Below are 17,344 nucleotides of genomic sequence, written 5' to 3'. Positions count from 1 at the left end.
TATGCTATGTACGCCACTGGTGGGAACCAATACCCAGGAAGGTGCAACACAGGGGCCACTATCAAATCTGCTAATAAAGAGTCTGAGAAAACTGGGTGACAACTGAAAAGGCAGCCATATTGGTTGTGACCCAATGTTCCGTAGATTCAAATAAGGAACAGTTATATGGAGTTTAATCGGTGGGGTCAGTGGCCCTATAGGTGGGTGAGACCCCATATATAGATTATATAGAGTCCATGAATGTGGTGGTCAGTGGCCCTATAGGTGGGTTAAGCCATATATATAAATTATATGGAGTCTGATTGTGGGGGTCAGTGGCCCTATAGGTGGGTTAGGCCCCATATACAGATTATATAGAGTCTATGAATGTGGGGTCAGTGGCCCTATAGGTGGGTTAGGCCATATATATAGATTATATAGAGACTATGAATGTGGTGGTCAGTGGCCCTATAGGTGGGTTAGGCCACATATATAAATTATATGGAGTCTGATTGTGGGGTCAGTGTCCCTATAGGTGGGTGAGACCTCATGTATAGATTATATAGAGTCCATGAATGTGGTGGTCAGTGGCCCTATAGGTGGGTTAGGCCATATATATAGATTATATAGAGACTATGAATGTGGGGTCAGTGGCCCTATAGGTGGGTTAGGCCATATATATAGATTATATAGAGTCCATGAATGTGGTGGTCAGTGGCCCTATAGGTGGGTTAGGCCATATATATAGATTATATAGAGACTATGAATGTGGGGTCAGTGGCCCTATAGGTGGGTTAGGCCATATATATAAATTATATGGAGTCTGATTGTGGGGGCCAGTGGCCCTATAGGTGGGTTAGGCCCCATATATAGATTATATAGAGTCTATGAATGTGGGGTCAGTGGCCCTATAGGTGGGTTAGGCCCCATATATAGATTATATAGAGTTTATGAATGTGGGGTCAGTGGCCCTATAGGTGGGTTAGGCCATATATATAAATTATATGGAGTCTGATTGTGGGGGCCAGTGGCCCTATAGGTGGGTTAGGCCATATATATATAGATTATATAGAGACTATGAATGTGGGGTCAGTGGCCCTATAGGTGGGTTAGGCCATATATATAGATTATATAGAGTCCATGAATGTGGTGGTCAGTGGCCCTATAGGTGGGTTAGGCCATATATATAAATTATATGGAGTCTGATTGTGGGGGCCAGTGGCCCTATAGGTGGGTTAGGCCCCATATATAGATTATATAGAGTCTATGAATGTGGGGTCAGTGGCCCTATAGGTGGGTTAGGCCCCATATATAGATTATATAGAGTTTATGAATGTGGGGTCAGTGGCCCTATAGGTGGGTTAGGCCACATATATAGATTATATAGAGTCTATGAATGTGGGGTCAGTGGCCCTATAGGTGGGTTAGGCCACATATATAGATTATATGGAGTCTGATTGTGGGGGTCAGTGGCCCTATAGGTGGGTTAGGCCCCATATCTATATATAGATTATATGGAATCTATGATTGTGGGGGTCAGTGGCCCTATAGGTGGGTGAGGCCCCATATATAAATATATAAAGATTATATGGAATCTATGATTGTGGGGGTCAGTGGTCCTATAGGTGGGTGAGGCCCCATGTATAGATCATATGGAATCTATGATTGTGGGGGTCAGTGGCCTTATAGGTAGGTGGTGAGGCCCCATCATCCTATATAACGTTCCGGCATACATCGGGGGTTGGGTGAGTATTCATTGAGACTTTGCCATTATCATTGCTCTGTTATTTCAGATTATTAATGAGGATGATGGGGGTTATCTCTCTCTCTCCTTCAGTCCGAACCTGAAACCAATTCCTTATTTTCCTAATGATCTGTTTTTGTCTCTTCTTTTCGGACCAGAGTGATCTGAAGGAAGGACACGTGTACATCCCGCTGGTGGGGGAATCGGTGGATAGCGAGGAGTTAGGGGTGGACGACCCATCGCCGACAGAACAATTCTACCATGTAAAGATAACTCAGATTTCTATATATAGTGAACTTCATTTTCGTTATGTACACACGCCGTATTAAAAAAAAGTCTTTATTTTATTTACAGCCATTTTTCCAGCTGGAAATGACAAAAAGGTGTTGTTTTTTGTTGTTGTTTTGCATCAATTTCCCCCAACCCTCGATACGTAGCGGTGTATTGCCGCTCCAAGCAGGCACATGTAAAGGCACCATAAAGAGGTCCTTCAGCGACGCTGTAAATCCCCTCGTCTGAATGTACCCTTAGGGTATATTCACACTGAGAAAAACAAGGTTTTTTTTGTGTTTTTTTTATTTTTTTGCTGAAACCTTACGGGTACGTTCACACATACAGGATCCTGCACATATTTGATGCGCAGGATTTGTAACTGCCGATTAGAAGCTGCGCTCAGTCATTTACTTTACAATGAAATCTGCAGCAGAAAATCCTGCGCATCAAATCTGCGTACGTGTGAACGTACCCTAAGGATTTTTTAGCGGGTTCTCCGCTGCGTATTTGAAAGTGGGAGGGCTCTTCTCGGCTGTCCGCAGCTGATTTTCCACGGCGGAATTTACATTGCGGAAAATCTGCCACAGTCCCTACTGACTTCAATGGGGCTTGCGGCGGATTTTCCGCAGTGTACATTCCGCCTTGGAAAATCGGCTGCAGACAGCCGAGAAGAGCCCGCCCACTTTCAAATATGCAGCGGAAAACCTGCTAAAAAATTTGCGCGTGTGAACGTACCCTTAAGCAGGACTCCTCTTTCAGTGCTTTTTATTTTTAATTTTTTAGGAGAAATACCAAGTGGAGCCGTTTGCTAATGACGGCAGAGAAGAGCTGGTGGACGAGCCGTCGCTGTCCATGGGGCCGACCATTAATATCCAGCACAATAATCCCGACCTTTTACAAGAATCGTGGGAGATGCAGGAACTGAGGGGATTTATAGAAGAAAGAGAGATGCTGGTGGATGATGAGGACGCCCAACAAGACCCTCCTCACCCAGACAATGATGGGTACAGTCTGCATTATAATGGGATTCCTCCTCCTCCCTCCAGACAGAACACGTCTTCGGCCCAGGCCTGGCTAGACGGTGCAGCCGTACGTATTCACAGCCAATATGGGAGTGGGGCAATAAGGGAACCTGAAGTTGAACTGATGATGAGATCGTCTGGCCCAGATAATGCTCTTCTTTTCTCCCTGATTTACCGCTCCGGACCCCGTCTGAGTCTCCTTCCTCCTTTTCTTTTCTTCTTCTTCTTTTTTTTTTTTTTTTTCTAGGATCAGATTAGTTTCTTAGGTTCTGGTCCCCGGAAGAAAAAGAAAAAAATTAAAATGACCACAAAGTTATTCATTGATTCACGAAAATTGCAAGCTTGTAAGTGCTTCAGAGCTTCGCAAATCACCATCTGATTGAATGCGAAAAAAAAAAGAAAAAAAATGTTATTGGCCCAACGCGGAGTGAATATTTATGAGATACTTGTCATCCTCTAAATGTAGTTATTGATCACGCCGCACGTCTGTCGCACTCTTTATTGACTCAACTTATTCATTAATGCAAAAGTTGTAAGAGTTTTTTTTTGCATGGAGTTGTATGCTGGTCCCATACAGTACTGAAGGGAATGGATGAGGGCTTCGCAGAGTTTTATTATATATTTTTTAGCAATGTATTTTTTCCGTATATCCTTCTGAGCAGTGTAAGAGATTTGGAGCATTCCCTCAGTATTCTCTATAAGGGTGCACACACATCACGTTTTTGTTATACAGTTCCCGTATACGGTTTCATGTTAAAAACCGTACGGAACCGTATAGAAAACCGTATGCATTGACTTAACATTGTAAACCGTATGTCAAACGCATCATCCGGTTTAGTCTGTTTTCCGTCATAGGCTGGGTTCACATCACGTTTTCTCCCATACGGGAGCGCATTCGGTAGGGGGGAGCTGAAACCTTGCGCTCCCGTATGCCTTTGTATGCACTCCTGTATGTAATTAATTTCAATGAGCCGGCCGGAGTGAAACGTTCGGTCCGGTCGGCTCATTTTTACGCTGTATTCGCTTTTCCCCCGGACCTAAAACTGTGGTCATAATATGGGCCACTGTGCTCCTAAAATAACTGTGCCACTGCGCCCCCCAAATGACCTGTGCCAATGCGCCCCCAAATGACCTGTGCCACTGCGCCCCCCAAATGACCTGTGCCACTGCGCCCCCCAAATGACCTGTGCCACTGCGCCCCCCAAATGACCTGTGCCACTGCGCCCCCCAAATGACCTGTGCCACTGCGCCCCCCAAATGACCTGTGCCACTGTCCCTATAAACTGCCCATAAACTGTCAGTGCCCCCCAAATGAACTGTAACCCTGTCCCCATAATATGACACACTGTGCTCCACCCTTTGAATATTCCCCTGTCCCGGGTCCCGCACTGCTCCGCTAATCTGGTTTAGTCCGGTCTGGCCATTGCAGGATGATGCTGGCATCGCTAATTGTAGTACCTGATCATAGAGAGTCCCAGCGGGAAGGGAACCCGAGGTCTCCTTGCTCTGACCAGCTCTCACTTATTCAATTAAATCCTGGGACTGCGGGGAACCTCTGGGCGGCTCCCTTAATTGGATGGAGGTGATGGAGGCCCCTGCTATGTCCGTGCCTGAAGTGGCAGGACTCTGGGGGCCCAGTCGCAGCAGTTGCGACCTCTTTGACCCCTATAGCTACTGCATATATTTTGCAATCCAGACTTTCCCTGACTAGGAACGTTGCATGCAACAAGCTGGATTTTTTTGGACCTGGAATCTGGGACTAAGATAAAATGGAGAACAGCACTGGCATGTATGCATTATATGCAGTTTGTTTTGATCTTACACAACTACAACGGATAGCAACTACGTTGGCTAACAGCCGAACAAGATGAAGTGGATCCGGCGCTGCAATCCACATTAGATCCCGTCCAGGACTAGCCAGTCCAGCAACAAAAACCAGTGGGGCTGATCTGAGGGTGAACTCCAAGCAAAGCAGGGAATATCATACAGTGCAAAGAATAAAGCGGATGCACTCACCCAGAGATTCTTGCCAGATGAAATCTTTATTCAATTATCCATAAAACAGTATAGCGGGTAGACGCAGAGGAGCAGCCTTGCAGCGACAGACTGTTTCTTGCGCCCCAAGCGCACTTGGGGCGCAAGAAACAGTCTGTCGCTGCTAGGCTGCTCCTCTGCGTCTACCCGCTATACCGTTTTATTATGGATGATTGAATAAAGATTTCATCTGGCAAGAATCTCTGGGTGAGTGCATCCGCTTTATTCTTTGAACTGTATAGCAACTATGTTGGATCGTGGATATATAGGCTCTGTTGCTGCTTTACACACCTTCACTAGACGCATATAATAGGTTTAAACTGCCTGTTGCTACCACAAGGTGGCGATCTTCAGGGCTGCTATGTGGAATATATGGGCCCCATATGGTTAAATAAAAGTATTTTTCACTAAATTTTCATCCTGTACCACAGTATCTATAGACACCACATAAGGATAAAACAAATACTGCATATGTTTTGATTGAAAATTAAATCTTTGAAAAGAAAAACGCTGTGGCTGCCTTCGGCCTATATTCACACCGTGTAATATTCGGCTGTGTATTTTATTTTAAACGCACATTTGTGACCACGTTGGGTAAAAATGTGGGCACAATTTTTTAGCGGCTGTGCTTTTGTGGAGTGTGGCCAGAAATACGCATATAAAATATACAGCCAAATTTTGCGCTTTGTGAACATAACCTAATATTGACAATTTTTTTCTTCAAAACAGATAAAGTGGCGGAAGATTATTTTTAACTTGACAGCATTGGACAATTCGAGGACTTTAATTAAAGGGGTACTCTGCCTCTAGACATCTTATCCCCTATCCAAAGCATAGGGGATAAGATGTCTGATCATGGGGGTCCCGCCGATGGGGACCCCTGCGATCTTCCTGCTGCACCCGGATTTTGTTTAGAGCATCTGGTGCAGCGCTGTAGGCTCGTGATGTCACGGCCACACCCCCTCAATGCAAGTCTATGGGAGGGGGCGTGATGGCCAATCACGCCCCCTCCCATAGACTTGCATTGAGGGGGCATGGCCGTGACATCACGAGCCTCCATCCCGCATCGCCATTCATCCGGTTCGGAGCGAAGTTCGCTCCGTGCACCGGATGTCTGGGGGGCTGAAGCCGAGATAGCGTGGGTCCCCAGCGGCGGGACCCCTGCAATCATACATCTTATCCCCTATCCTTTGGATAGGGGATAAGATGTCTAGGGGCGGAGTACCCCTTTAAGAATATCTGTTCTATTAGAGAACATGGATTTTAACAAGGGCCGTCCAAAGCAGGGGCTCATATGGTTATGGGGATACAAGAATCGAGGGTCATATTCGGATAAGCCCTTTAAATAATAAGTCGTTTTGATTGACCCTTTCCCCTTTCGGTCTAAGTTGCAGATTTCAGATTTTTGTGCTTTCAGCACTTTTTTATTTTTATGCGGCTATAAATAAAGTTGTTGAGAAGATTTAAGATCAATTAAGCAGATTCTGCAGAAGTCGGCCATACGTTATATTGACAGGAGCTGCGGATATGGAGGAATTATGACAGTGTTATAACAATGGGAACAAGGATCATACAGATATCCAGATCATTATGGGATTACGTTATATGGGAAATAAAAAGATTAACACTATTGTTGATTTTCTTGTGTTTACAGTATAGAGACCCGAGTGACTCGAGATCACCAATGATGCCCCTCCATCCTGTGAACACGTATGGCGCAAATATACACAGGCCTGAAGAACTCAACATTGACTTGGATGAGGAGAAAAGTAAGTATTTGAAAAGATTATGAATGGTCCTTGAAATTGAAAATCTTCTCAGGACCTAAGTCAGATGTTCTGTAACCAACCTGCATACGTCATGAGGAGCTGTTCACATGGTTTTCATACTATACTGTAGAGCGGAGCTGTTCACATGGTCTTCATACTATACTGTAGAGATGAGCTGTTCACATGGTCTTTATACTATACTGTAGAGCTGAGCTGTTCACATGGTCTTCATACTATACTGTAGAGCTGAGCTGTTCACATGGTCTTTATACTATACTGTAGAGCTGAGCTGTTCACATGGTTTTCATACTATACTGTAGAGCTGAGCTGTTCACATGGTCTTTATACTATACTGTAGAGCTGAGCACATGGTCTTTATACTATACTGTAGAGCTGAGCACATGGTCTTTATACTATACTGTAGAGCTGAGCTGTTCACATGGTCTTTATACTATACTGTAGAGCTGAGCTGTTCGCATGGTCTTTATACTATACTGTAGAGCTGAGCTGTTCACATGGTCTTTATACTATACTGTAGAGCTGAGCTGTTCACATGGTCTTTATACTATACTGTAGAGCTGAGCTGTTCACATGGTCTTTATACTATACTGTAGAGCTGAGCTGTTCACATGGTCTTTATACTATACTGTAGAGCTGAGCTGTTCACATGGTCTTTATACTATACTGTAGAGCTGAGCTGTTCACATGGTCTTCATACTATATTGTAGAGCTGAGCTGTTCACATGGTCTTTATACTATACTGTAGAGCTGAGCTGTTCACATGGTCTTTATACTATACTGTAGAGCTGAGCTGTTCATATGGTCTTTATACTATACTGTAGAGATGAGCTGTTCACATGGTCTTCATACTATACTGTAGAGATGAGCTGTTCACATGATCTTTATACTATACTGTAGAGCTGAGCTGTTCACATGGTCTTTATACTATTCTGTAGAGATGAGCTGTTCACATGGTCTTCATACTATACTGTAGAGCTGAGCTGTTCACATGGTCTTTCTACTATCCTGTAGAGCTGAGCTGTTCACATGGTCTTTCTACTATCCTGTAGAGCTGAGCTGTTCACATGGTCTTTATACTATACTGTAGAGCTGAGCTGTTCACATGGTCTTTCTTCTATCCTGTAGAGCTGAGCTGTTCACATGGTCTTTATACTATACTGTAGAGCTGAGCTGTTCACATGGTCTTCATACTATACTGTAGAAATGAGCTGTTCACATGGTCTTTATACTATACTGTAGAGCTGAGCTGTTCACATGGTCTTTCTACTATCCTGTAGAGCTGAGCTGTTCACATGGTCTTTATACTATACTGTAGAGCTGAGCTGTTCACCTGGTCTTTATACTATACTGTAGAGATGAGCTGTTCACATGGTCTTCATACTATACTGTAGAGCTGAGCTGTTCACATGGTCTTTATACTATACTGTAGAGCTGAGCTGTTCACATGGTCTTTATACTATACTGTAGAGATGAGCTGTTCACATGGTCTTTATACTATACTGTAGAGCTGAGCTGTTCGCATGGTCTTTATACTATATTGTAGAGCTGAGCTTTTCACATGGTCTTTATACTATACTGTAGAGCTGAGCTGTTCACATGGTCTTCATACTATACTGTAGAGATGAGCTGTTCACATGGTCTTTATACTATACTGTAGAGCTGAGCTGTTCACATGGTCTTTATACTATACTGTAGAGCGGAGCTGTTCACATGGTCTTTATACTATACTGTAGAGCTGAGCTGTTCACATGGTCTTTATACTATCCTGTAGAGCTGAGCTGTTCACATGGTCTTTGTACTATCCTGTAGAGCTGAGCTGTTCACATGGTCGTTATACTATACTGTAGAGCTGAGCTGTTCACATGGTCTTTATACTATACTGTAGAGCTGAGCTGTTCACATGGTCTTTATACTATACTGTAGAGCGGAGCTGTTCACATGGTCTTTATACTATATTGTAGAGCTGAGCTGTTCACATGGTCTTTATACTATACTGTAGAGCGGAGCTGTTCACATGGTCTTTATACTATATTGTAGAGCTGAGCTGTTCACATGGTCTTTATACTATACTGTAGAGCTGAGCTGTTCACATGGTCTTCATACTATACTGTAGAGCTGAGCTGTTCACATGGTGTTCATACTATACTGTAGAGATGAGCTGTTCACATGGTCTTTATACTATACTGTAGAGTGGAGCTGTTCACATGGTCTTTATACTATATTGTAGAGCTGAGCTGTTCACATGGTCTTTATACTATACTGTAGAGCGGAGCTGTTCACATGGTCTTCATACTATATTGTAGAGCTGAGCTGTTCACATGGTCTTCATACTATACTGTAGAGCTGAGCTGTTCACATGGTCTTTATACTATACTGTAGAGCTGAGCTGTTCACATGGTCTTTATACTATACTGTAGAGCTGAGCTGTTCACATGGTCTTTATACTATACTGTAGAGCTGAGCTGTTCACATGGTCTTTATACTATACTGTAGAGCTGAGCTGTTCACATGGTCTTTATACTATACTGTAGAGCTGAGCTGTTCACATGGTCTTCATACTATACTGTAGAGCTGAGCTGTTCACATGGTCTGTATACTATATTGTAGAGCTGAGCTGTTCACATGGTCTTTATACTATACTGTAGAGCTGAGCTGTTCACATGGTCTTCATACTATACTGTAGAGCTGAGCTGTTCATGTGATCTTCATACTATACTGTAGAGCTGAGCTGTTCACATGGTCTTTATACTATACTGTAGAGCTGAGCTGTTCACATGGTCTTCATACTATACTGTAGAGCTGAGCTGTTCATGTGATCTTCATACTATACTGTAGAGCTGAGCTGTTCACATGGTCTTTATACTATACTGTAGAAGGGGTAGAACTTCTATATGTCCTGATCCCATAGAGATAGTATTATGCACTTTTATTTTCTGTGGGTCAGGCTGGTGATTACACGACTCAATTACAGTAATGAAACACATAGATGCAGCTGTGCTGGAATAAAATAGATGGCACTGTAGGACTAGGGATGGTTAGTGTGCATGATATAAGCAAATTAAGGAAAAAACAAGAAGTGCCTCTGTATGGCCAGCTTTAGTGTGTGAGGACACTGCTGCACTATTTTTATCTAAGGTTTTTGATTAAATCTGCAGCATAGCCGCTGAAACAGATGTGAACAGAGCCTTATAGCCGTACTTCATATTTTCTGCTCTATAGACAGAATACAGGCTGCTATGCTCTTTTACATTGTTACATATGAAAGAATGCTATCTAATCCAGTCTACTCTTATCCCGCAGGTAAAATCTATTACCTTAAAGAACCCTCCGTTATTTTTGATCCAGATGCGATTGCCAAAGAGCAGAACCAGAGGACAAAGAGAGACTCCGGGATGCGGCGTCTTCAGAACTTATCCTCCATGTATGTGACACAATATAACCGTATAAAATATAACAATGCTCCGTTTTCCTTTACCACATTATGGTACATTTTGGTGCGGACACCTGTTTAATTCAGATGCTGCGAAACTTGGGGGCGCGGACTGTATACTGTATCACTTTGTGCTGCTAGCTCCCCCTAGAGGTGATTTCTTTTATTGATGCTGTTTTATATGCTTAACAATTGTTCCCTTAATCTCCCCCCCCCCCCCTCAAAAAAAAAGCAAAACCTATATATTCTAATATCATAGAGGTAGCAGCTTTCTACAGAGAGAGATGGAGGGGAGGTGTATAACTACTATATTTCCTGATCCCATAGAGATAGTAGCAGCAGTATACAGATAGAGCTGGAGGGGAGTAGTATAACTACTATATATTCTGATTCCATAGAGATAACAGAAGCAGTATACTGATAGAGCTGAAGGGGAAGTGTACAACTGCTATATATCCTGATCCCATAGATATGGAAGCAGCAGTATACAGATAGAGCTGGAGGAGAGATGTATAACTACTATACATCCTAATCCCATAGACATAACAAGCAGTATACAGATAGAGCTGGAGGAGAGATGTATAACTACTATATATCATGATTCCATAGATATAGCAGCAGCAGTATACAGATAGAGCTGGAGGAGAGATGTATAACTACTATATAACTTGATTCCATAGAGTGTCTCAAGTTTTTAGATGTATTTTGAGCGCATGCACTCGACACGCACCAAAGAAGTTAAGATACTCCTGACATGCGCTTAAAACCCATCTAAAGAACTTGAGATCCTTATAACACATTTAAAGGGGTACTCTGGTGCTCCAGCATTCTAAACATTTTGTTCAGAACGCCCGGAGCTGGAGGCCGTGATTGTGATGTCATGTCCACGCCTTTTGTTACATCACATCACGCCCCCTCCATTCATGTCTGTGGGAGGGGGCGTGTGGGAGGGGGTGTGGCGTGATGTCACGACTACTGCCGCAGGAACCGTGGGAGATCAGATAGGGGATAGGATGTTTAGCAGCAGAGTACCCCTTTAAGGACTTGAGATAGTGCTGGCATGCACCCGAGACGTGTCTAAAACGTAAAAAAAAAAAAACTGCCAGCCAATGCTCGAAACGTATATCTAAAACTTGAGATATGGCTGGTATACGCTTAAAACGCATCAAAAAACTTGAGATACTGCTGGCAGGTGCTCGAAACGTATCAAACTTGAGATATTGCTGACATAAGGTCGCAACGTGTCTGAGAACTTAAGATACGGCTGGCATGTGCTCGGAACGCATCTAGGGACTTGAAACACTGCCTGCAGGTGCCCGAAACGTATCTGAAACTTGAGATACTGCTGACATAAGCGTTTTAGAACTTCTCCCTACTGCACCCAGCATTCGTTTAGAGCGGCGGGTGCAGCGCCGGAGGCTCATGACATCACGGCCACGCCCCGCTCGTGACGTCATGGCCCCCTCAATGCAAGTCTTTGGGAGAGGGCGTGACGGACTTTCATTGAGGCGTGGCAGTGACGTCACGAGCCTCTGCCCCACATCGCCAGGCAGCGGCGGGACCCCTGCGATCAGACATCTTATCCCCTATCCTTTTGGTTAGGCGATAAGATGTCTAGAGGTGGAGTACCCCTTTAACATACAGCTGGCAGGTGCTCGAAACGCATCTAAGGATTTGAGATAGTGCTGGCATGTGCTCGAAACGCATCTAGTAACTTGAAATACATCCTGCAGGTGCTCGAAACTTATTTTACATTTGAAATACTGTTGTCGTATGCTCAAAATGCATCTAAGAACTTGAGACACCTCTGGCATGCACTTGAAACGCATTGAAGCACATGAGATACTGCCGGCAGTCGGTGCGCTACATAGAACTGTTTTTTTTTTACTGAAGTGCCGGATCATGACCGTTTTCTTCTTGTTTCGTTGTATACATCGGGCCCTTTGTGAATCCGTGACCCAGGTTGAGGTATCTCCATTTTTGGATACCCACCATGACTCGCCTATAACGTAGATTTCGTGAAAATATAACTAGTAGAGTGAGACCCACATGGCTGACGGATTTTATTGATTTTACTGTAGCATTTCATTAGTTTAATATAAACAAATTGTAAATCTAGAATATAAATTATCATATTTTTTTGTTTATTTTGACTTTTTTTTTTTTACTGAATTTTTTTTTTTTTTGAAAGCTTAGCGTTTTAGGAATTGGGGTTCAGGGGGGCGTGTGAGTGCGGAGACGCGGTAGAGGAACGACATCACTCATTCGGAGACTTGATCTATTTGGCTTTTGTAAGGGGGAGCCCATAAAAGGTTATTGTGTTTTTGGTTTGCATCATTTCAGGAGACGTATAATTTTACGAGGATATAATGAGCTCGCTCCTTCTGACTCCGTAATGGAATGATGGATTGGGTTTCCGAAGGAGATTGTGAAGTCCCATTAACGCCTTTTGCCAATCAACTTTTAGTGTCTCATCTCCTCTGGGGAGGATTTTATGTTATTTTTTTCCCTTATATGTTTTAATCAGGAGGGCAGAGAATCTCCGAGGCTCCGGCAGCCACTCGCTGAACCCCACCAGCGTCCCCGGCTTTGACGAATTGTTGGGCCTTAATAAGCTGTCGCTGCCGCAGCAAAGCAGAGTTTGTGAGATGGATATATATCTGGACACCCAACTTTATAGACTTTTTTTTAAAGACTTTCTAATATGCTCTATGTTTGAATTCTTCACAGTTTTTAGGATCTCTGCTTGCTGGAACTGAATGTTTACATCGAGATGCTAAGGAGCCATAGAGACCTAATACTTCTCACAGCTGAGTGTTTGTTAAAGGGGTATTCTAGCATGAAGTTTCGTTATAACACATTGTACAGGCTTCAGCATGTGTTTGCGGGATTTCCCCTGACAGGAAGTTGTGTAGTCCTCTTATTGTCAGTGAGGTGTTCTCTCCGTAGCTCCCTGGCTCCTCCCTTTCTACTGACAGGAAGTGGTGTAGTCCTCTCATTGTCAGTGTGATGTTGTCTCAGCAGCTCCAAGCTCCTCCCTCTCACCTGACAGGAAGTTGTGTAGTCCTCTTATTGTCATTGTGGTGTTGTCTCCGCATCTCTCTGGCTCCTCCCGCTCCCCTGACATCAAGTTGTGTAGTCCTCTCTTAGTCAGTGTGGTGTTTTCCCAGCAGCTCCCTGGCTCCTCCCTTTCTACTGACAGGAATTGGTGTAGTCCTTTCATTGTCAGTGTGATGTTGTTTCAGCAGCTCCAAGCTCTTTCCTCTCACCTGATAGGAAGTTGTGTAGTCCTCTCATTGTGTGGTGTGGTGTTGTCTCGGTAGCTCCCCGGCTCCTTCCTTTCTCCCAAGACTAGGGAGGCTGGATCTTGTCTCGGAGTTCCGCCCCCTAAGTGACGTCATCTCCTCTGACCAGCTCCTACGGCTTACATAACCATTTCCCTGTCATATACACATATAAATCTTTATTGGGATAGTTAGAAAAGATGAGGAGTTTTTACAGCATGCTGCCTTGTGCTGAGCAATGCCACAGGCAGAGGACCAGACAGGAAATGCATACAGCAGATGTTCTCCAGCAGCTCTGGACTGGGAACTGGTGGGAGTTCTGTGGGAGGGGAGTTGGCAAGGTGGGAGGACTGAGGTAAAGAAATGCATTCTGGGAATTGTAGTACTGAGCAAGTTCTCAACCAGGAAGTACAGAACTAAGATCCCCAAAACTAATGGATTTTTGAAGGTTTGATAACTGGTGCAGACTATATGCCTTTGCAGCTTTTTTTTTTTTAAATAAAGTTTTTACCCAGTGCAGAATGCTCTGTGAACTGAACTGATACATTTTAGACTCTTTTTCGAATTATCAGTCCATGGAGGCTATAAGGAAAATGGGTAAATGGGTAACTATGGATAAATTTGACTTACGCCTTAGGAGCTTCCCGGCTTGAAACAGTAAATGCAGAAATGGAGTAAAAGGAGGTTCATCTGCACTGATACATTGTAGCAAACTCTCAGGACAGGAGAGAGATTTGTGCTACTGAGGGGTTTATCTTACAAAGGATAGTAACAAACCCTCAGCTGTGAGAAGTCTTAGGTCTGTACGAATATATTATGTACTGATGGACAAACGCCATAATGTGTCCATTCACTGATTGCAAACAGAGATTTGGAGAATATTGAGGAACTGAAAAACAAAGGCCATTTGAATTTCACTCTTCACATAAAAGCTAAACTAAGTCTGGGCTGGTGTAGTTGTAGAGACTTTTCGGTGGCTTTGCGCCTTTTTTGCGCCTTTTCACATAAAGGCGCAGTTCATAAAACCCGTCCATATCATGTGTATTGCCAAAATCAGTGGATTACAACTCAAAATCTGAAGAAATGTATAAACCAAAAGGCGCAAAAAAGGCGCAAATAAACCCTGCTTGCGCCTTTTTTGCACCTTTTCTAAAGACAATGATAAATGTCGGCCAAAGCGTATCACTCTGGGTTCACAGCGCATTTTTGCAATACAGTTACCGTATCAGGTTTTTGATTTAAAAAAAAAAAAAACGGATTCCTCAAAACCGTACAAAACGTGTGTACAAATATCAACCCGTATATACGGTTTGAAAAATGATATCCGGTTGCATCCGTTTTTTTTAAGAAAAAAAAAACATATACGTTTTTAACTTTTCACTACATTATGAATAAAGTTTCACTTGTTTGATTGAAATTCCAAGAGAAATAAACTGTGCAAAGTCAAAAACCGTATGGTGAAAACCGGATGGAGCCGTACGCACATACGGTTCTGTACGGTTCCCATTGACTCCCATGTTATAAAAAAAAAAAAAAAAAAAAACGGATACGGTTTTTCACCCGGACCAAAAACCGTGGTAGGCCACGGTTTTCTGTCCGGGAAAAAAAAAAGTAAAAAACCGTATGGTTTGAATAACGGAGACAACCATCTACATTATGGTGCATACGGTTTTGAATGGGCGCGGTTTTCTGTACGGTTGCTTAAGTTCTTTTTTTATGAAACCGTATTCCGAAACCGTATAGCAAAATCGCAAAAGAGAGTTTATTACCTTTTCACAACAGTTGGATATTCACGGGTCGGAGACCATTGTTCTAAGCCAGTGTTTCCCATCCAGGGTGCCTCCAGCTGTTGCAAAACTACAACTCCCAGCATGCCCGGACAGCCTTTGGCTGTCCGGGCATGCTGGGAGTTGTAGTTTTGCAACAGCTGCAGATACCCTGGTTGGGAATCACTGTTGTTTAGCGCCCCTTGTATAAATAAAATAAAATAGTATTGGCCTGCAGGTGGCGCCGTAAGCCTAATTTTCCATAGAATAGTCTGTGTTTTGCTCATTTTTAGATGTATAGATGTTTCCATTATTCCACACGTCCTACACAATGTTGCTTTCTGTTACTTTAAGTATCACAAAATCCTAATACAAAGTTTACATGTAATTTCATCCATTTTTTTTTTTTACTTTTACACCTGTACAAATTACGGTCAATTGTTATTTTTCTCTCCGATTTTAAGATTTTTCGGATTTTGTTACCCCGCCATTATTTCTTATTTACGGATGCAATTGATGAATATGCCCGTTATTTTTTTTTTCTATACAAGGTGTGCTCTGACAGCCACAATTTGGTGGATTATCACACAACCTGGTTTTGGTGCCCGAACTTTTAACTTAAAGGGGTATTGCAGGAAAACCTTTTTTTTTTTATTTTTTTTATTTATTTTTTTTTTAGATCAAATGGCTCCAGAAAGTTAAACAGATTTGTACATGACTTCTATTAAAAAATCTTAATCCTTCCAATAGTTATTAGCTGCTGAAGTTGAGTTGCTCTTTTCTGTCTGACAACAGCACTCTCTGCTGACACCTCTGTCTGTCTCAGGAACTTTCTGGAGCATAAGAGGTTTGCTCTGGGGATTTGCTCCTACTCTGGACAGCTCCCAAGACAGGTGTCATCAGAGAGCACTTAAACAGAAAAGAACAATTCAACTTCAGCAGCTGATGAGTACTGGAAGGATTAAGATTTTTTAATAGAAGGGATTTACAAATAACGTTGGGCGCGAACTTTCGCATTTCAAACTTTTATCGCAAATATCCGAATTTGCGAAAATTGCAAATATATTTGCTATATATTCGAAATTACGAATATTCACTTTTTTCCTCATATGCGCATATGTGAATATTCGCATATTCTTTCTTTTCACTTGTGGGCCAATTAGAATGATGCAAATACACTTATAAGAGGTTATCAACAACACCCCTAGCAACCAATATCAAAGTTGCTCACCCCCTCACTGTTTTCTTCCTCAAATACATGAATATGCGAAGTAACGAATAAGCGAAATTCGCGAATATAGGACGAATATTCGTCTATACATTAGCGAAATATCGCGAATTCGAAAATGGGCAATGCCTCATCTGTTTAACTTTCTGGAGCCACTTGATTTTTCCTGGATAACCCCTTTAATTTCTGTGAAAAAAAATTAAAATAAATTATATATATATATATATATTTATATATACAGCTTATTTTACACTGTGGGAGCATAGTTTTAGGGTTTAGTCTCAGATGGGTAAAACATGGCCGTTTTCTGCTTTTATTGCGTCTGTCTGTCAGCTGGAAGTGGCAGAAAAACGTCGCAATGTAGAATACGGAACCTTTGTTTAAAAAAAAAAATATTTAAATGTATAAACCTGTTTTGCAACAGCTGGAGGCACCCTGCTTGGGAAACAATGTTGCAGAGAGTACATTGAACCACTACCACATAGGTTTGCCGGTAGTCACGCATTTATGACCATATAGCTGGCGTACTATCGGTAAAGTTATAAGGCCGTTGACCACCGCAAGCACTAGCCGGAAAATGGGTAGTAGATTTCGTATGCCCCTCCCCCCCCCATACTTTATCCTTTTTTTGTCGTCATTCTAACAATCTGGAGCCTCTTTGTATGTGTAGAATCCATCTGAACAAGCAGAGCTGCAGTGTAAAGTATTGGGAAGAGACGGACGTCCTAATAGACACTGATCAGAGATTCCAATATGGAATTCAATTGAATATTCAATTTCTTTGTTTTATGTAG

General features: G+C 42.7%; 1 protein-coding gene across 5 annotated transcripts in view; it reads left to right on the top strand.

Moving 5' to 3' along the window:
* PATJ (PATJ crumbs cell polarity complex component) overlaps positions 1-17,344 on the top strand; it is a 292,499-nt gene that overhangs the window by 111,519 nt on the left and 163,636 nt on the right. For all 5 annotated transcript variants that reach the window (XM_056532909.1, XM_056532907.1, XM_056532910.1 and 2 more), the window contains 4 exons: positions 1,882-1,986; positions 2,780-3,085; positions 6,707-6,821; positions 10,143-10,263. In XM_056532909.1, the coding sequence (XP_056388884.1) occupies positions 1,882-1,986; positions 2,780-3,085; positions 6,707-6,821; positions 10,143-10,263 (647 nt within the window). The remainder of the gene's footprint in view (positions 1-1,881; positions 1,987-2,779; positions 3,086-6,706; positions 6,822-10,142; positions 10,264-17,344) is intronic.

This window comes from Hyla sarda, chromosome 7, assembly GCF_029499605.1.
Source record: "Hyla sarda isolate aHylSar1 chromosome 7, aHylSar1.hap1, whole genome shotgun sequence".
NCBI lineage: Eukaryota > Metazoa > Chordata > Amphibia > Anura > Hylidae > Hyla > Hyla sarda.
Note: the sequence above shows the minus strand (reverse complement) of the source record. Positions and strands in the feature narration are given on the sequence as shown.